The sequence below is a fragment of the Bos indicus x Bos taurus genome, chromosome X, assembly GCF_003369695.1.
Source record: "Bos indicus x Bos taurus breed Angus x Brahman F1 hybrid chromosome X, Bos_hybrid_MaternalHap_v2.0, whole genome shotgun sequence".
Taxonomy (NCBI): Eukaryota; Metazoa; Chordata; class Mammalia; order Artiodactyla; family Bovidae; genus Bos; species Bos indicus x Bos taurus.
This window is the reverse complement of record NC_040105.1, coordinates 49,646,748-49,667,698: the sequence shown is the minus strand read 5'-3', so window position 1 is coordinate 49,667,698 and position 20,951 is coordinate 49,646,748. Positions and strand designations below refer to the sequence as shown.

The 20,951-nt window shown below is 36.9% G+C and overlaps 1 protein-coding gene across 2 annotated transcripts in view; it reads left to right on the top strand.

Moving 5' to 3' along the window:
• The window catches only part of RRAGB (Ras related GTP binding B), a 41,173-nt gene extending 21,123 nt beyond the window's left edge, over window positions 1–20,050 (top strand). For both annotated transcript variants that reach the window (XM_027533939.1, XM_027533940.1), the window contains 6 exons: window positions 450–672; window positions 3,127–3,222; window positions 5,379–5,501; window positions 14,009–14,100; window positions 15,424–15,539; window positions 19,521–20,050. In XM_027533939.1, coding sequence (XP_027389740.1) covers window positions 450–672; window positions 3,127–3,222; window positions 5,379–5,501; window positions 14,009–14,100; window positions 15,424–15,539; window positions 19,521–19,618 — 748 coding nt within the window. In that variant the 3' untranslated portion in view covers window positions 19,619–20,050. The remainder of the gene's footprint in view (window positions 1–449; window positions 673–3,126; window positions 3,223–5,378; window positions 5,502–14,008; window positions 14,101–15,423; window positions 15,540–19,520) is intronic.
• The last annotated feature ends 901 nt before the right edge of the window (window positions 20,051–20,951 follow it).

Here is a 20,951-nt window from a genome sequence, read left to right as displayed (position 1 = left end):
ATATCACACTTGTGGTGAGTGTTACAAATAAGACCAATGTGTTGGTATAAGGGTCTGTGGTGACTGGATTTGTCCAAGTCAGTGAGGGCAGGGATGGTTTCTGTGAGGAAGTATGGATTATACTGAAATCCAGTGGAAAAAGTAGCCATTAATTAGGTGTAAAAGTATGAGACATGTGAGACAGACTGAATAGCATAGTGGATAGACCATGGGTCTCTAGAACTATCAGAAGGTCAAATATATTTGGAACACAAGGAGGGGGGCAAAATGTGGTACAAGGTGTGGCCTAATAAGTAAGAAAGTGAGCCCATCCTGGTTTATTATCATTTGCCTTTTAATTTGAAATGTTAGCATTATCTTTCACATTGATTAAGCCAACAAAAATAGATCATAAATAGGAGTGATTAAGTGATATTTGCTTACTACCTAGATTTTCTTTTACCCCCTAGACAGGACACCTTCATGGAAAATTATTTTACTAGCCAACGAGACAACATATTCCGAAATGTGGAGGTTTTGATTTATGTCTTTGATGTGGAAAGCCGCGAACTGGAAAAGGACATGCACTATTACCAATCATGCCTGGAGGCCATTCTGCAGAATTCTCCAGATGCCAAAATCTTTTGCTTGGTGCACAAAATGGATCTGGTACAGGAGGATCAACGAGACCTGGTAAGTAGAAAGGGTGATGCACTAAATGATTGATGTGCTTTGTAAACTTCTTTTGTAGAGATATAGGGAAATTTGTACCATTCATTTTTAGGGAAAAAAATTCTCAGTATAGGCTTTCAAAATAAAGTTGACATCTGTTTTTAAAAACACAAACACACCTTCTCTGGTAAGGGAAAGATAAAGCAAATGATGTTCAAATTTAGGAAAGGATCCTAACCACATGATATCACTAAGCAGCTTTATATATTTTTAAAATATATTTGCTGCCCTTGTTTTACTGTCCTTCAGAACAGACAGTTATTGTCAAGGCTAGAAGACCCACCAGGGTTGAGATGAAGAAAGGTCACAACTGTCTCTAGATTGACCTTGGAAACTGGTATGCACCAATTCAAATGCCAATTACACAGTGTTAGGCACAATTCCAAGACCTCATAATTGCACTGATATGGTATATTTATCTTCTTTTCTACCATGGGGATTAGTACACAAAGATTAAACCAGAAAAGACACAGTAGAAAGGGCAAACTCCTAGCTAGCTATGAGACCCCAGGACTGGCAAGTCACAAATACAGTTCAGCTTTAGTTTGCTCAATATAAAATGAGAAGATTGGATTTTAAAGTCTAAGCTGAAAGTGAAGATTATCTATTTCCAAGAATAAATAAAGTTGAGGAAAGCAGTTTCAAAATATACTGGTGATATAGAAGAATACAGTTCCTCTAGGAATACGGTTCCTAGGAACTCCTAGGTTCCTCCTAGGGTTGGAACCTAGGAGTCTAAGGATCCCCTTTAGCTTAAGAATTTTTTTGATAATAACTGTGGTCAAGAATACTTTTTTCCATAATTAGTTATATGATTGCCTTCAGTGTTCCAGTATTTGCGTACGTTTTGTTGTTTCTGGGTTAACTTCCAGGCTTTTAGAAACAACTTGACAGTTCAGTATTTGACTCTGTAAAGGACTTTGGAGTGTCTATCCTTTCTAATTCCTTTTCCCTCTCACTAAGTATTAATTTTTTCTTAATTCAGCTGAAAATTCTGTATGTAGCTTGGCCTTGAGATTGTGAGGGTTTGTTAGTTTAGGGTTTTCTGTTTTGTTTCCCTGGCCCAATTTACCACAGAAAATCCTAGAGCATTCCAATGGATTTTTTAAGTACTTATAATTTTATTGATCAACTTAATGTTTTCTAAATGCTTATGTAAATATCCCCAAAGATACATTAATGTTCTTTGTGGGATTTTAAGTTTAATTAACAGAAGTATACTCTTTCATTAAAGAGTCAAACTTGGAAGTTTTAGAGTAAAATGGCTAGGGTGTTCTGTGAATAGCAATTTCAAGCAAAATAAAGTGTTTCCTTATATGTGTGTGTATTACTCAGGTTCCTCAGAGAAAGAGAACAAATAAGAAGTATGTGAGAATAAGAGAGAGAATGAATTAATTTTAAGGAATTGACTCATATGATTGCAGAGGCTGGCAAGTCTGATATCTACAGGCAGGCTGATAACCCAGGAAAGAGTCAGTGTTGAAGCTTGGGTCAGAAGGCAGTCTGGAAGGCAGAATTCCCTCTTCCTGGGAAACAGGAGTCTTTTTCTCTTAAGGCCTTCAACCAATTATATAAAGCCTACTCATATTTTGAAGGGGGATCTGCTTTACTAAAAGTCTATTGATTTAAATATTAATCTCATTAAAAATATCTTCATAGCAACATCTAAATTGATGTTTAACCAAATGTTTGAATCCTATGGCCTAGTCAAATTGGTTATATAAAATTATCCATCACAATGTTGAACATACACTCATGCAAGCTCTGGAAAATATCTGTGTATGTATTTATATTTGTATAAATTGATGTTTTTCCATGTGCATATGGGTGTGTGTGTGTCTATATATATATAGATAGATAGATTTGTGTGTAATGAGTTGTTATATCTATGTAGCCAAATAAATACAGGCTGTATTTATTTGATTTGTGTGTAATGAGTTGTTATATCTATGTAGCCAAATAAATACAGGCTGTATAGAAATAATATGTATGAATATATGCATGTGTGTATGAGAGAGAAACATATCTATACAAGTTTAAGTATTTTGATTGATAAAATCTTGATATTGGTATGGTTATCTTAAAAGTGACTCAGATTGGGTGATTTGGAATGTTAGGTATCCTTTATTAAGATTTCTCTATATGGTGAATTTTATTTTCCAACATAGTACTCTCAGTGAGTACTCAGAATAAGCAGCACAGTCCTGAAGAATTCTAGTAGCTGTTGCACTTTTTAGACCTGACCTGAAATCATCTCTGCCATCCTAGTCTGTAAAGCAAGATACACATTTAAAAATTCCTCTGGTGGAAAATGAAATACCTCTGTTTAAAATATTTTGAAATATTGCACCTCAGATTGCAGTGAGAGAAGATAGCTGTTGTATGCTGATCAGTATATTGGTATTTTTACTTCAGATTTTTAAAGAGCGAGAAGAAGATCTGAGGCGTTTGTCTCGCCCATTGGAATGCTCTTGCTTCCGGACATCTATCTGGGATGAAACTCTCTATAAGGTGTGTATGTTTCCCTGAGTTTAAAGAGCATGAAAAAAAAACTAGAAAGGTATTATCAAAACTAAAAGATTTTAGACCCTTTCATAGCAATCTAGATGTGTTGAACTAAAAGAAGAAATTATCTACAATACATTGAAAAATATTCAACTTAACCTTAAGAGATTTTGGTTTTGATTTTAGGTTGGGTCGACATACCTACCAGATCACACTGAATTAGCCCAGTTTGGTCCTGATTAATTTGATGCAGATCTTCATGACAGTAGAGGTTTCACTGGCCATCATCCATTTTGACCTGTTTTGGTCTCAATGCTGATTGGAACTGTATCTAATATTCAGGTACCTCTACAGGATATAAGCTAGTCTGTCTAAGTTTGGATGGCAATAGAAGAACAGTATTTAGGGGAGTAATTGGAGAAGGGAGTCTTAGAATGAGACATGTAGCTGCAACTTTCATGCAAAATTAAAGACTAGCATTCTTTCAACCAAAGAAATTGTTCCTATTGCTGGAATGGATACCACACTGCTTATAGTAGTTGTAAAGGTTACAATAATAGCTGTGTTATGGATGAAGTTGAAATTACCTCATTGGCACATAGGCTCCTTATCCTGCTTTCTCCCAGTGATTTAGTGATTTGAAAGACTGGCTTCTTTTGGGTCTTCTGTGGTCAGACCTTTCCTTCAGACTGTTTCTGGTGTTCATTGACAAGTCTGGGTAGGAAAGCATCCTTTTCAGTGACTCATAGCTACAGCCTCAGTATCAACTGCATTTGACAAGTATCTTCAACCAAAAGCACAGAAACCTGATTTGCCAAGGAGAAAAACAGTTGGACTTTAAAACATAACCACTGATTTATTTTTTTAACTAATTAATTTTTCCCAATATTATGTTGACCCAGCCTCACTCTAATAACAGATCATTTTGAGATACCTGTCTAGGAAATACTGTTCTAGATTAATTTGGGCCGAATTTCTCTCAAAGCCTTATTCCCATAGAACAGGTAACCGTGAATAAGGATGGACATGACGCACTGATAAGAACCAACTGCGGTGTGAAGGATGGCAATACATAACACGACCAAAGACAATTGGCTAATCACAACACTGCTGTGAGTGACAATGTCTCTGCTGTGGTTAGCTTTGGTGCCTTCTCCAAGGTAAATTCAGCAGTGACATTAACACCGACCTGGGAACTTGGAACCTGAACCCCCATGCCTAAGTAATAAAACTAATTGGAACAGAAACATGGCTCTTACATCTCTTACATAAATGTTACATAGAGCTGACATAAATTTTTATATTTATTAAAGTTTATTCTACAAGCACTCATTGCATATCTGCTTGATACTGTTGGACACACAAATAACTAAGACCAGGTTCCTGTGCTCTAGTAGGGGAGAGAAGATTATACACTCTACCAGACAAATTGGAATGAAATTGAAAGGAATATTATAATGAAAATTCAAATAAAAGAGCCTTAAGAAAATAGAGGGAGGGTATGATTAATTTAAATTCCTATTATAGTCATACTCCTCTGGATGAAATCAGTTTTAGGCAAACACACAGTGGACCACTTTTAATTTGATTAGATCAATAATTTATACAGCTGACAATAAGCCTTTTCAAATAAAGCCACTATTTTCTCTTGTAATTTCTCTTGTATGTTATTCCATTGAGGGGAGGGGCCATTTTTCTATGTGGCTCTGGTGTTTACACTAAATTGATTCTTGGATGTATGTAAATATTAGGTTCTGATCTTAAGAGCAATCTACACTATTGGTCTTAGATATCTATTTGAATGACTGGATTAGAAGTTCTTTAGCCCAATAAATCAGAGTTTTCAGCTTTCCCTAAGGCAATATGATGGAACTAAAGTATTTGTTGATTTTTAACTATCAGTGGAAAGAAGCATTTCATAAGTGTTTGAAACTTTTAAAAATCTAACTGAACAACAAAAATAAATATTAGTTTCATTTTCTCACGTCATTTGTGTTATATTTGTTACTAGAATTTGTTGAGGACTCAATTATCACTATATTCTCCTTTCTATATATTATAGTATACTTCCACCAGGGAAGCCCATAGTATACTTACTCATTTGCAAAGATCTGGGCCTGTTTACCAGTTAGTAATATTGCACTGTGCTTCTGTTCTGTTAGGCTTGGTCCAGCATTGTTTATCAGCTGATCCCCAATGTCCAGCAGCTGGAAATGAACCTAAGGAATTTTGCTGAAATTATTGAGGCTGATGAAGTACTTCTATTTGAGAGAGCCACTTTTCTGGTAAGAACTTTCTGCTGTGCAGATGTATTTCACACTCACCTTCTTCTGTTCAGCAATGGAGAATATGTTGCCACTGTCAGAAACACTCATTTTCCTTCTTGTCATTACTTCAGCATACATAGCTTTATTTATGAAGTAGTATTGTCAGCAAGTAACTTGAAAGGAGTTCTTTTATGTGTTGGTCTTTAATAATTAGTATCACTTAGACATTTGCAGGTATTTGTTACTATAGAATTTAGATTATTTTGTTAATAATTGTCCATTTGCCTTAAATAATTCCTATTTCCCATTGACTTCTATTATGAAATGATGGGTATTTTCCTTTGAGAAAACTTGCATCACACCCCTTTCTCCAAAACAGTTTAAAACTTTTAACATGGAAGAGATGTAATGGTCAACTCAATGGCATAGATAAGAGTTCAGATGGCGAGGTGAAAGGGCAAAAAGGTATGTTGGCATTATTTTTCTTATAAATTCAACTTAATAATATTATCTCCTACTGTGTATATGGCTGTGAGGGAGTATGAAAAACCCAATATTATATTTATAAGCAAAATGTTTAATAACAGTAATAAAAACTCATTTGACATGTCACAAGAACTGCATAAGTAATCGCTGATCAGCTGCATAAATATAACCCTAAGAGTAGCTCACAGTAAATTTGTTTCTGAGCTCTACCAAAGCTTGGTGATTTTAGACACATTTCTTTTCTTTTTTTACATATACATGGATCTATTCTTTTTTTTAAATTCTTTTTTCATTTAGGTTATTACAGAATATTGAGCAGAGTTCCCTGTGCTGTACAGTAGGTCCCCATTGGCCATCTATTCTAACATATAGCAGCATCTATCTATGTGTCAATCCCAGACTCCCAATCTATTCCTACACCCACCTGTCCACCCTGGCAATCACATGTTCCTTCTCTAAGTCTGTGAGTCTCTATCTTGCAAACAAGTTCATTTGTATAATTTCTCTCAGATTCCATATATGAATGATATTATATGATATTTATCTTTCTCTTTCTGGCTTACTTCACTTATTCATTTAATATGATAATCCCTAGGTCCATCCATGTTGCTGCAAATGACATTATTTCATTCTTTTTTATGGCTGAGTAATATTCAGTTACTCAACTGTGAAGAAAGCTGATAGCATATTCAAAACCAGAGACATTACTTTGCCAACGAAGGTCTGTCTAGTCAAGGCTATGGTTTCTCCAGTGGTCATGTATGGATGTGAGAGTTGGACTGTGAAGAAAGCTGAGCACCGAAGAATTAATGCTTTTGAACTGTGGTGTTGGAGAAGACTCTTGAGAATTCCTTGGACTGCAAGGAGATCCAGCCAGTCCATTCTAAAGGAGATCAGTCCTGGGTGTTCATTGGAAGGACTGATGCTAAAGCTGAAATTCTAGTACTTTGGCTACCTCATGTGAAGAGTTGACTCATTGGAAAAGACTTTGATGCTGGGAGGGATTGGGGGCAGGAGGAAAAGGGGACGACAGAGGATGAGATGGCTGGATGGCATCACCAACTGGATGGATGTGAGTTTGAGTGAACTCTGGGAGTTGGTGATGGACAGGGAGGCCTGGTGTGCTGCGATTCATGGGGTTGCAAAGAGTAGGACATGACTGAGTGACTGAAATGAACTGAACTGAATATTCAATTATATTTATGTACCACATCTTGATCTATTCACTGTCAGTGGACATTTAGGCTGTTTCCATGTCTTAGCTATTGTGAATAGTGCTCCTGTGAGCATAGGGATGCATGTATATTTTTGAATTATACTTTTATTGAGATATATGCCAAGGAGTGGTATTGCTGGATCATATGACAACCATGCTTTAGTTTTTTAAAGAACCTCCACACTGTTTTCCCTAGTGGCTGTACCAACTTAAATTCCCACCAACAGTGTAGGAGAGTTCCCTTTTCTCCACACCCTCTTCAGCATTTATTGTTTGTAGACTTCATGATGGCCATTCTGACTGGTTTGAGGTGACATCTCGTTTATAGTTTTGATTTGCATTTCTCTAATAATTAGTGATATTGAGCATTTTTTCATGTGCCTCTTGGCTATCTGTATGTCTTTGGAGAAATATCTATTTAGGTCTGCCCACTTTTTTAATGTGTTGTTTGTTTTTTGATATTGAGAACCACATGAGCTGTTTGTAAGCCTGGAGATTAATCCCTTGTCAGCTGCATAGTTTACAAATATTTTCTCCCATTTTGTGAGTTGTCTTTTTGCTTTCTTTATGGTTTCCTTTACTGTGCAAGGCTTTTCAGTTTAATTAAATCCCATTTGTTTGTGTTTAATTTCTATTAGTCTAGGAGATGGATTGAAAAAGATATTGATGCAATTTATGTCAGAGTGTTCTGCCTATGTTTTCCTCTCAAGAGTCTTATACTGTCCAGTCTAACATTTAGGTCGTTAATCCATTTTGAGTTTTTGTGTGTATGGTGTTAAAGAATGTTCTAATTTAATTTTTCAAATGTAGCTATCTGGTTTTTCCAGCACCATTTGTTGAAGAGATTGTCTTTTCTTCATTATATAGTCTTGCCTCCTTTGTTGTAGATTAATTGATCATAGGTTGTGGATTTACATCTGAGCTTTCTAGTCTATTCCATTAATCTATAGGTCTACTTTCATGCCAGTGCCATACTGTTTCATTTACTGTAGCTTTGTCATACAGTCTGAAGTCAAGGAGCCTGATTCCTACAGCTCTGTTTTTCTTACTCAAGATTGCTTTGGATATTCAGGGAATTTTGTTTCTCCATACAAATTTTAAGACTTTTTATTCTGGTTCTATGAAAAAATGCCATTGATAATATGATAGGGATTGTGTTGAATTTGTAGATTGCCTTGAGGAATATGGTAATTGTGACAATATTCATTTTCCAATCCAAGAACATGGTATATCTTTCTATTTGTTTGTGTCATGTTTGATTTCTTAGATCTGTGTCTTTGTTTTTTGCTACTCAGTAAAAACTTGCTATTGCGGACTGTAAGATGAGGAAAAGTGAGGTTCTAGCAGTCTGGAAGAAGTTTCTTTATGACACAGAGAAAAGAAAATTGAGATGAGTCTACTATGCTGTAGATACCCTAAATGCTTTTGTGTTCTATTTCAGTTCTGTGGAAACTGAAAAAGTTAGGGCTTTGAGTAGTTCTAGTTAGTGTTGTCAACCTCCATTTCTCCCAGTTCACAATGGCTCATCTTTTCCTTAGGGAACGAAATCAAATAAACTCCCAGCTTGAAAGAATATTTGTTGAGGAGTTTTGCTTCTGTGTTCATCAGTGTTATTGGCCTGTAATTTTCTTTTTTTGTGATATCTTTGTCTGGTTTTGGTATCAGGGTGATGGTGGCCTTGTAGGAGGAGTTTGGGAATATTCCACCCTCTGTGATTTTTTGGAAGAGTTTGAGAGTGATAGGTGTCAGCTCTTCTCTAAATGTTTGATATAAATCACCTGTGAAACCATCCGGTCCTGGACTTTTGTTTGTAGGAAGATTTTTAATCACAGTTTTAATTTCATTACTTGTGATTGGTCTGTTTATATTTTCTATTTCTTCCTAGTTCAATCTTGGAACGTTGTACTGAAACATGTCCATTTCTTCCAGATTTTCCATTTTATTGGCATATATTTGCTTGTAGTAGTCTCTTACAATTATTTTAATTTCTGTGGTATCAGCTGTATGTAACTTTTCCTTTTTCATGTCTAATTTTATTTGAATCCTCTCCTCTTTTTTTCTTGATGAGTCTCACTAATGGTTTATCAAGTTTATTTATATTTTCAAAGGTCCAGCTTTTAGTTTCATTGATCTTTTCTATTGTTTTCTTCATCTCTATTTCATTTATTTCTGTTCTATCTTTATGATTTCTTTCCTTCTATTAAACTTTGGGTTTTATTCTTCTTCTCTAGTTGCTTTAAGGTTAGGTTGTTTATTTGAGATTTTTCTTGTTTCCTAGATAAGACTATATTGCTATAAGCTTCCCTCTTAAAGCTGCTTTTATTGTGTCCCATAGGTTTTGAATCATCATGCTTTCATTTTCATTTATCTCTAGGTATTCTTTATTTCCTCTTTGATTTCTTCGGTGATTCATTGGTTGTTTAGTAGCATATTATTTAGCATCCATGTATTTGTGTTTTTTATAGTTTTCTTTTCTTGTAATTGATTTCTAACCTCATAGTGTTGTGTGGGAAAAGATGCTTGATATGACTTCAATTTTATTAAATTTACCAGGTGGGGCTCACTTTGTGGGCCAGTATGTGATCAGTTCTGGAGAATGTTCCATGTGCACTTGGGAAGAATGTGTATTCTGCTGCTTTTGGAAGGAAAGATCTATAAATACCAGTTAAGGGAATTGGAATGCAAAAGTAGGAAGTCAAGAAACACCTGGAGTAACAGGCAAATTTGGCTTTGGAGTACAGAATGAAGCAGGGCAAAGGCTAAGAGAGTTTTGCCAAGAGAACACACTGATCATAGCAAACACCTTCTTCCAACAACACAAGAGAAGACTCTACACATGGACATCACCAGATGGTCAACACAGAAATCAGATTGATTATATTCTTTGCAGCCAAAGATGGAGAAGTTCTATACAGTTAGCCAAAACAAGACTGGGAGCTGACTGTGGCTCAGATCATGAACTCCTTATTGCCAAATTCAGACTAAAATTTAAAAAGGAAGGGAAAACCACTAGACCATTCAGATATGACCTAAATCAAATCCTTTGTACAGGGGAAGTGAGAAGTAGATTTAAGGGACTATATCTGATAGATAGAGTGCCTGATGAACTATGGACTGAGGTCCGTGACAATGTACAGGAGACAGGGATCAAGACCATCCCCATGGAAAAGAAATGCAAAAAAGCAAAATGGCTGTCTGGGGAGGCCTTACAAATAGCTGTGAAAAGAAGAGAAGCAAAAAGCAAAGGAGAAAAGGAAAGATATAAGCATCTTAATGCAGAGTTACAAAGAATAGCAAGAAGAGATAAGAGAGCCTTCATCAGCGATCAATGCAAGGAAATAGAGGAAAACAACAGAATGGGAAAGACTAGACGTCTCTTCAAGAAAATTAGAGATACCAAGTGAACATTTCATGCAAAGATGGGCTCGATAAAGGACAGAAATGGTATGGACCTAACAGAAGCAGAAGATATTAAGAAGAGGTGGCAAGAATACACAGAAGAACTGTACAAAAAGATCTTCACGACCCAGATAATCACGATGGAGTGATAACTCACCTATAACCAGACATCCTGGAATGTGAAGTCAAGTGGGCCTTAGAAAGCATCACTACGAACAAAGCTAGTGGAGGTGATGGAATTCCAGTTGAGCTATTTCAAATCCTGAAGGATGATGCTGTGAATGTGCTGCACTCAATTTGCCAGCATATTTGGAAAACTCAGCAGTGGCCACAAGACTGGAAAAGGTTTGTTGTTTTCATTCCAATCCCAAAGAAAGGCAAGCCAAAGAATGCTCAAACTACCACACAATTGCACTCATCTCACACGCTAGTAAAGTACTGCTCAAAATTCTCCAAGCCAGGCTTCATCAATACATGAACCATGTTCAAGCTGGTTTTAGAAAAGGCAGAGGAACCAGAGATCAAATTGCCAACATCTGCTGGATCATCAAAAAAGCAAGAGAGTTCCAGAAAAACATCTATTTCTGCTTTATTGACTATACTAAAGCCTTTGACTGTGTGGATCACAATAAACTGTGGAGAATTCTGAAAGAGATGGGAATACCAGACCACCTTACCTGCCTCTTGAGAAATCTGTTTACAGGTCAGGAAGCAACAGTTAGAACTGGACATGAAACAACAGACTGGTTCCAAATAGGAAAAGGAGTACATCAAGGCTGTATATTGTCACCCTGCTTATTTAACTTCTATGCATCATGAGAGTACATCATGAGAAATGCTGGACTGGAGGAAGCACAAGCTGGAATCAAGATTGCTGGGAGAAATATCAATAACCTCAGGGATGCAGATGACACCACCCTCATCGCAGAAAGTGAAGAGCAACTAAAAAGCCTCTTAATGAAAGTGAAAGAGGAGAGTGAAAAAGTTGGCTTAAAGCTCAACATTCAGAAAACTAAGATCATGGCATCTGGTCCCATAACTTCATGGGAAATAGATGGGGAAACTGTGGAAACAGTGTCAGACTTTATTTTTTTGGGCTCCAAAATCACTGCAGATGGTGACTGCAGCCATGAAATTAAAAGGCACTTACTTCTTGGAAGAAAAGTTATAACAAACCTAGATAGCATATTGAAAAGCAGAGACATTACTTTGCCAACAAAAGTCTGTCTAGTCGAGGCTATGGTTTTCCCAGTGGTCATGTATGGATGTGAGAGTTGGACTGTGAAGAAAGCTGAGCGCTGAAGAATTGATGCTTTTAAACTGTGGTGTTGAGCAAGACTCTTGAGAGTCCCTTGGACTGCAAGGAGATCCAACCAATCCATTCTAAAGGAGATCAGTCCTGGGTGTTCTTAGGAAGGAATGATGCTAAAGCTGAAACTCCCATACTTTGGCCACCTCATGCAAAGAGTTGACTCATTGGAAAAGACTCTGACACTGGGAGGGATTGGAGGCAAGAGGAAAACGGGACGATAGAGGATGAGATGGCTGGATGGCATCACCGACTCGATGGACATGAGTTTAAGTGAACTCCGGGAGTTGGTGATGGACAGAGAAGCCTTGCATGCTGGGATTCATGGGGTCACAAAGAGTCAGACAAGCGACTGAACTGAACTGAAGTTCATCTGGTCTAATGTGTTGTTTCAGGCCTGCATTTCCGTACTGATTTTTCTGTCTGGATGATCTGTCCTTAATGAAATTGTTGTGTTAAAAGTCCCCTAATATTTTTGTGTTACTGTCACTTTCTCTTTTATGGCTGTTAGTATTTGCCTTATATATTAAGGTGCTCCTATGTTGGGTGCATATATATTTACAATTGTTATGTCTTCTTCTTGGAGTGACCCCTTGATCATTTTGTAGTGTCCTCCTTTGTCTATTATAACAGTCTTTATTTTAAAGTCTATTTTGTCTGATATGAGTATTGCTATTCCAGCTTTCTTTTGATTTCAGTTGCATGGAATATATTTTTACACCCCCTTACTATTAGTCTCTTTGTGTCCCTAGATCTGAAGTGGGTCTCTTGTAAACAACATATATATGATAGACACATATTTTAATCTGAGTTTGGCTCCCCTTTTATAAAATAGATATAATATCTATATCATAATTTTTGTGTGGTTTAAAATAGGACATGATAACATTAAATCCTAGTACAAAGTTTAGCATATAGCTGACAAACTGTCAAACACTGGTTTCTTTTCCTATTATAGCCAACAGAGGGCAGAGAATGCAGGTGCAGTTTTTCCTCTTAACTTTGTAGAAACATTGTTTTTAATGGCAGCATACTTGGCATTCATTCTTCCTGCTAACTGGTACAGCTGAGGCAACGAGACCTAACCAGGGTCTTCTGCCTCATCCCATAGGCAGGGGTTACTTGCTGGGAAGTTCATTATCCTGAGTTCTGTCTTTCCCACTAGTGTGAATAGCAGCAAGCAAGTGAGCTTTTCTGTCTGTCTTGATACACATGGCATGATGGAATCCTCCTTAGTGGTATTTTCCTGCCACATCTACCACATATGATCATAGGGGTTAATTTAATATGAACTCTGTTTTTCACCAACAATAACAAGTGGCTTTTGGTTTCTTTTGAGGACTGTGTTTAGGTGCTTTGACTATTTTCACTGAGATGCTTGAAGTCAAGCAACAGGAACCTATTCCACCATTGGTCTAGGAATTATGTTTTTGAAATTTCAGATAGTTTCAGGGAATTGCCCTGTGAATATTCTTCTAGCAAATGACTCAGTTTTGCTTCCTACTAGAAACTTAACATCAGCCTGTGGGACTACTTTTGTGGTTTTATTAATCTGAAAGTGTTAGGGGATGCATTTTCAGCTGGCATTGGTGTGCATCATGAATAGGTTCATTTTTCATTTATAAATAGTACATCCTCAGAGGTTAGAATCAATCAGTTAAGATTTTAAAATATAATACCAAAAATCACTTGGTTATAGCCTTCGTTAAAATTAAGTACATTAAGTATACCTCAAGAACAGCTAAGAATTTTTATTTATTTTTCCTTTTTGATTTGTACTTTTTTTGAATCAACAACTATTCTGTGAAATATTGAAATAAGATGAATATTTAAAGTAAGTGAGAAAGGCTAGCAGTGAACCAAAATAGATAATACTTAAATGTTCTAATAAAATTATAACCAAACATTACTGGATGGGTCATCCTTAGGGATGTTGAATTTATGCAAAATACTGATAGAATGTGGGACAGAGTAATGAAAACAGTAAAACCAGTTGCCAACTCTACCCTGAAAATCAGGGTAACCAAGAGACTGACAGATGTAATGGCTTGAGGAGTAGTAGAGGGTGATATGACAATGCTGCATGGATTGAAAGGGCATTGCTCTTTTTTGTAGGTGATTTCTCACTATCAGTGTAAAGAACAGCGTGATGCCCACAGATTCGAGAAAATCAGCAACATTATTAAGCAATTTAAGCTGAGCTGCAGGTAAGAGATCTTGTGTGATGTATTCAATATTTATCTCAGGAAAAAATTGTCATATTTGAGAGGTTCAAATACCTTTAGTAGACTCCACTTCTCTATTCAGTGTAGTCCCTTATATTAAAAACAAATCTTGGGCTTCCCTGGTGACTCAGTGATAAAGAATCTGCCTGCCAATGCAGGAGATGTGGATTCGATCCCTCATCTGGGAAGATCCCACAGGCTGCAGAGCAACTAAACCTGTACTCCACAACGAGAGGCCACCACAATTAGAAGCCCATGCACTGCAACTAGAGAATAGCCCCCACTCCCCTAACTATAGAAAAGCCTGTGCAGCAATGAAGACCCAACACAGCCAAAATAAATAAACAAAATTTTAAAACAAGACAAAAACTCAACTCTAAACTTCTTGACTAAAGTGAAAGACAATATTCTTTAATGCAAACTCAACTGATGCAGAAGAAGCATATGAAAAATATCTAAGCTGAGTACCCTTTCAAGATGTTTTTTACTATTTGGGAAGAAGTAAACAGACGATGTCCAAGAGAGTTTTGAAAAGAAAGAAGGAGGGTTTACCTTATCAAATACCAAGATTTACTATAAAACTACAATAATAAAAATGGTGTGGTACTGATTTCAGCAATGGTACAAAGAAGAGCATCTAAAAATGTCTGATCACATTGCCTCAGCTTTGTTTAAATCTAGTTTGAATCTTAGCATTGTGAATGTAGGAAGTAGGAATGGCTGAACATCATAATCTAGTAAAGTTTTAATAATCAAAATTCTTATTGTAGTAAAACTTTGATACTCAGACAATAGAATAAGTGTAAGTAATCCCTTTAATGCCATAGCACACTTTGAAACTTTCTGGTATGTTTATGCCAACATTTTTAAAGAAGAAATTGAAAATTGCATATAAATATTATTACTATTTTTGTTTTCAAAGAAATGGGGTCATTTCTAGAATTTCAACATAACTAATATTCAAAAGGTATAGTTGTTAATCTCAATGATAGGAAAATTTCAACTGAATAAACTTAAATATTAGAGAGATCTTTGGCAACATGAAACAATGTCTAAGCCCACTTTTCACTTCACTTCACAGTCACTGTCAAGTCCTAATCCGCTTTCTGTCAAGGCCACTTTCCAAGACATGTTAAATTTGGCATTAGAGTTTCCTTGGAAAACAAAGTGAGATTAGTGATTAACTGTCTTAATGAGGTGGTAGATTGAGATATAATGGTATGCAAATGTTAACATGAAAGATAAGAATGTCTGATATTACTATTATTTTATGTCCTTTACTCACTTTTCCCCTTTCTCCTATAGCAAGCTAGCTGCATCTTTCCAGAGCATGGAAGTCAGGAACTCTAACTTTGCTGCTTTCATTGACATTTTTACATCCAACACTTATGTGATGGTCGTGATGTCTGATCCTTCCATTCGTAAGTTTAAACTTAGCTGACATGGATTCAAAGCCACATATTCTTTAAACTAATTGCTTTAGAAGTTGTACATTATTGAAGATACTGAAAAACTATTTTATAGCGCACAACCCTGTGAATGTACTTAGTGCCACTGACCTATACATTTAACAATGGTTAAAATGGTAAATTTCATTTTATGTGTATTTTACCACAATGAAAATAAATTAGTACTAATGGTAAATCAGTTCAGTTCAGTTGCTCAGTTGTGTGCGACTCTTTGCAACCCCATGAATCGCAGCACTCCAAACCTCTCTGTCCATCACCAACTCCCGGAGTTCACTCAAATTCGTGTCCATCGAGTCAGAGATGCCATGCAGCCATCTCATCCTAGTCGTCCCCTTCTCCTCGTGCCCCCAATCCCTCCCAGCATCAGGGTCTTTTCCAATGATTCAACTCTTCGCAGGGGGTGGCCAAAGTATTGGAGTTTCAGCTTCAGCATCAGTTCTTCTAATGAACACCCAGGACTGATCTCCTTTAGAATGAACTGGTTGGATCTCCTTGCAGTCCAAGGGACTCTCAAGAGTCTTATCCAACACCACAGTTCAAAAGCATCAATTCTTCGGGGCTCAGCTTTCTTCACAGTCCAACTCTCACATCCATACATGACCACTGAAAAACCATAGCCTTGACTAGACGGACCTTTGCTGGCAAAGTAATGTCTCTGCTTTTGAATATGCTATCTAGGTTGGTCATAACTTTCCTTCCAAGGAGTAAGCGTCTTTTAATTTCCTGGCTGCAATCACCATCTGCAGTGATTTTGGAACCACAAAAAATAAAGTCTGACACTGTTTCCCCATCTATTTGCCATGAAGTGATGGGACCAGATGCCACAATCTTAGTTTTCTGAATGTTGGGCTTTAAGCCAACTTTTTCACTCTCCTCTTTCACTTTCATTAAGAGGCTTTTTAGTTCCTCTTCACTTACTGCCATAAGGGTGGTGTCATCTGCATACCTGAGGTTATTGATATTTCTCCTGGCATCTTGATTCCAGCTTGTGTTTCTTCCAGCCAAGCATTTCTTGTGATGTATTCTGCATAGAAGTTAAATAAGCAGGGTGACAATATCCAGCCTTGATGTACTCCTTTTCCTATTTGGAACTAGCCTGTTCAATGTCCAGTTCTAACTGTTGCTTTGTGATCTGCATACAGGTTTCTCAAGAGGCAGGTCAGGTGGTCTGGTATTCCCATCTTTCAGAATTTTCCACAGTTTATTGTGATCCACACAGTCAAAGGCCTTGGCATAGTCAATAAAGCAGAAATAGATGTTTTTCTGGAACTCTCTTGCTTTTTCAATGATCCAGCAGATATTGGCAATTTGATCTCTGGTTTCCCTGCCTTTTCTAAAACCAGCTTGAACATCTGAAAGTTCACAGTTCACGTATTGATGAAGCCTGGCTTGGAGAATTTTGAGCATTACTTTACTAGTGTGTAAGATGAGTGCAATTGTGCAGTAATTTGAACATTCTTTGGCATTGCCTTTCTTTGGGATTGGAATGAAAACTGACCTTTTCTAGTCCTGTGGCCACTGCTGAGTTTTCCAAATTTGCTGGCATATTGAATGCAGCACTTTCACAGCATCATCTTTCAGGATTTGAAATAGCTCACCTGGAATTCCATCACATGCACTTGCTTTGTTCGTAGTGATGCTTTCTAAGGCCCACTTGACTTCACATTCCAGGATGTCTGGCTCTAGGTGAGTGATGAGTGATCACATCATTGTGATTATCTGGGTCATGAAGATCTTTTTGTACAGTTCTTCTGTGTATTCTTGCCACCTCTTCTTAATAATTTTCTGCTTCTGTTAGGTCCATACCATTTCTGTTCTTTATCGAGCCCATCTTTGCATGAAATGTTCACTTGGTATCTCTGATTTTCTTGAAGAGATGTCTAGTCTTTCCCATTCTGTTATTTGTCTCTATTTCCTTGCATTGATCACTGAGGAAGGCTTTCTTATCTCTTCTTGCTACTCTTTGGAACTCTGCATTCAGATGCTTATATCTTTCCTTTTCTCCTTTGCTTTTCGCTTCTCTTCTTTTCACAGCTATTTGTAAGGCCTCCCCAGACAGCCATTTTGCTTTTTTGCATTTCTTTTCCATGGGGATGGTCTTGATCCCTGTCTCCTGTACAATGTCACGAACTTCCGTCCATGGTTCATCAGGCACCCTGTCAGATCTACTCCCTTAAATCCATTTCTCACTTCCACTGTATAATCATAAGGGATTTGATTTAGATCATACCTTAATGGTCTAGTGGTTTTCCCTACTTTCTTCAATTTTAGTCTGAATTTGGCAATAAGGAGTTCATGATCTGAGCCACAGTCAGCTCCTGGTCTTGTTTTTGCTGACTGTATAGAGCTTCTCCATCTTTGGCTGCAAAGAATATAATCAATCTCACTTTGGTGTTGACCATCTGGTGATGTCTATGTGTAGAGTCTTCTCTTGTGTTGTTGGAAGAGGGTGTTTGCTGTGACTAGTGCATTCTCTTGGCAAAAATCTCTTAGCCTTTGCCTTGTTTCATTCCGTACTCCAAGGACAAATTTGCCCGTTACTCCAGGTGTTTTTTTGACTTCCTCCTTTTGCATTCCTGTCCCCCATAATGAAAAGGACATCTTTTTTGGGTGTTAGTTCTAAAAGGTCTTGTAGGTCTTCATAGAACCGTTCAACTTCAGCTTCTTCAGCATTACTGGTTGGGGCATAGGCTTAGATTACTGTGATATTGAATGGTTTGCCTTGGAAATGAACAGAGATCATTCTGTCGTTTTTGAGATTGCATCCAAGTACTGCATTTTGGTCTCTCTTGTTGACCATGATGGCTACTCCATTTCTTCTAAGGGATTCCTGCCCACAGTAGTAGATATAATGGTCATCTGAGTTAAATTCACCCATTCCAGTCCATTTTAGTTTGCTGATTCCTAGAATGTTGACGTTCATTCTTGCCATCTCCTGTTTGACCACTTCCAACTTGCCTTGATTCATGGACCTAACATTCCAGGTTCCTATGCAATATTGCTCTTTACAGCATCGGACCTGGCTTCTATCAGCAGTCACATCCACAACTGGGTATTGTTTTTGCTTTGGCTCCATCCCTTCATTCTTTCTGGAGTTATTTCTCCACTGGTCTCCAGGAGCATATTGGGCGCCTACTGACCTGGGGAGTTCCTCTTTCAGTGTCCTATCATTTTGCCTTTTCATACTGTTCATGGGGTTCTCAAGGCAAGAATACTGAAGTGATTTGCCATTCCCTTCTCCACTGGATCACATTCTGTCTAATGGTAAATAATTTTTATTTAATTGATGTATATTTTGAAGCTTAGAAATAATTTAAACTCTAGGGTATTATATTTTTCTTCATCGGAGTTTCAGAAATCAAATTACTAAACCTGGGGATTTTAAAGAAAACAAACTCAAATGTATGACTTGGCTCGACATGGGGTATATTTTTAAAGGACTAGTCACTCTAAGCTCTGAGCTTTTCATTGTTGAACCATTTTATATGTCATTGTATATTTCTAAGTACCGTACTCCCATATTTGTGTTAGGGTCATAGAGAGAGATATTTGGTGCCTCCATGCCATAATATTTATATCAATCACAACTATTAAAATAAAGGTTCTAGCAATATTTCTAGGAAATCCCAGAAATTTAAATTATCTCTTAAATTATCTATCTTATGATAATATTATAATATAGCAGAAGATAATGTTTTACTACTAGCTCCAAACTAAACGAGTTTGAAAAAATTTTTTTTAAATATTATGTTTAGAATATAAACAAATCTTTTACTCAGAAAAATTAAACTCTGGTTAACTTCGGACATAGGTTCTCTGTGACATAAATTGAGGGATTTGGCTCTCTTTCGTTTTTTTTCTTTTTTATTAGTAGTATATTCCTTTGGCTATTTGTACTAACTGTGTTGGATATCTTCCCTACCCCATCCTCAGCTTCTGCAGCTACTCTGATCAATATTCGCAATGCCAGGAAACACTTTGAAAAGCTGGAAAGAGTGGATGGGCCAAAGCAGTGTCTTCTCATGCGCTAAAACTTTGCCAAATGCTGTTTCAGGAAAAAAATTGGAATACTATTTCTTAATGTTGTATTAGTATATATAGGCTGTGAAATGTTGTGATGCTTATCACTTCTGCATTTCTTCCCTACTCCCCAGTCTTAATGTATAACCTTGAACGCTATTTACTCAAATAGCCAGTAAGAAGTTAGAAGATAAACTGTCTATGAATGTGGTGTGACATAAAAGTAGGTGATATGTAAGTGTTCTGATAACAATGTTCTAATAGTGTAAGTGTTCTAATAACCTGGTTTCAGTTGTTGTGTATGCCAAAGCCTTTTCCAACATCATCTTATATTCCTCATCAGATAGTAACCTATATGTTTGGAATATTACTGTTTTCTCAGCATGCACTAAAAATATTCCTTAAAAGCAATTATAAATAAAGTTTTGCTATTACAGATTTCAGTAACATTCTTTTCTTTCTTTCTTTTTTTTTCTTTCCCTTGTTTCTTCAGCTTTTCCCTAAGAAAAAGAAAATGAATTTCACAGTTAACCTAGGGGAAGAAGACTTGCTGTTTGGGAAATAGTATAAAATAAAGTTGGTTGGGAAGGATGAGCCAAATGATAGCCTTAAAGCTAGGCAGAAGAGTTTTGATATAATATGATAGGAAATGGCAAAGGAATTTTGAAAGAAAGTTAACCTATGGGCTGACTGATGGCAGTTGGAGAAACAGATAGTAATCCAGGCCTGAAATGTGTTGAAAGTCTGTTTCAAGATGCAACTAGAGAAGGAATGAATAAAAAGTTGAGGGGAAATAGATAGTATTTATGAGATGAAAGTCTTCTTTCTATGAAGTCCAGGAATGTTTAATTTATATATTCCATAACACCTAATGGAATGTGCTTTCATTATACTCATTAAGTATTATTAAAACCTCATTCAAGGTAGGTGTTTATTTGACTTCATTCCCAAGGAAAAGATGAGCCATTGTGAACTGGGAGAAGTGGAGCTTGACACCAACTGCTGCTACTGCTGCTGCTAAGTCGCTTTAGTCATGTCCAACTCTGCACGACCCCATAGACAGCAGCCCACCAGGCTCTGCCGTCCCTGTGATTCTCCAAGCAAGAATACTGGAGTGGGTTGCCATTTCCTTCTCCAATGCATGAAAGTGAAAAGTGAAAGTGAAGTCCCTCAGTCATGTCCTGACTAGAATTACTCAAAGCCCTAACTTTTTTAGTTTCTATAGAACTGAAACAGAACACAAAAGCATTTAGGGAATCTACAGCACAGTAGATTCATCTCAATTTTATGTCATGAAGAAACTTCTTCCAGACTGCCAGAACCTCATCTTTCCTCATCTTATTG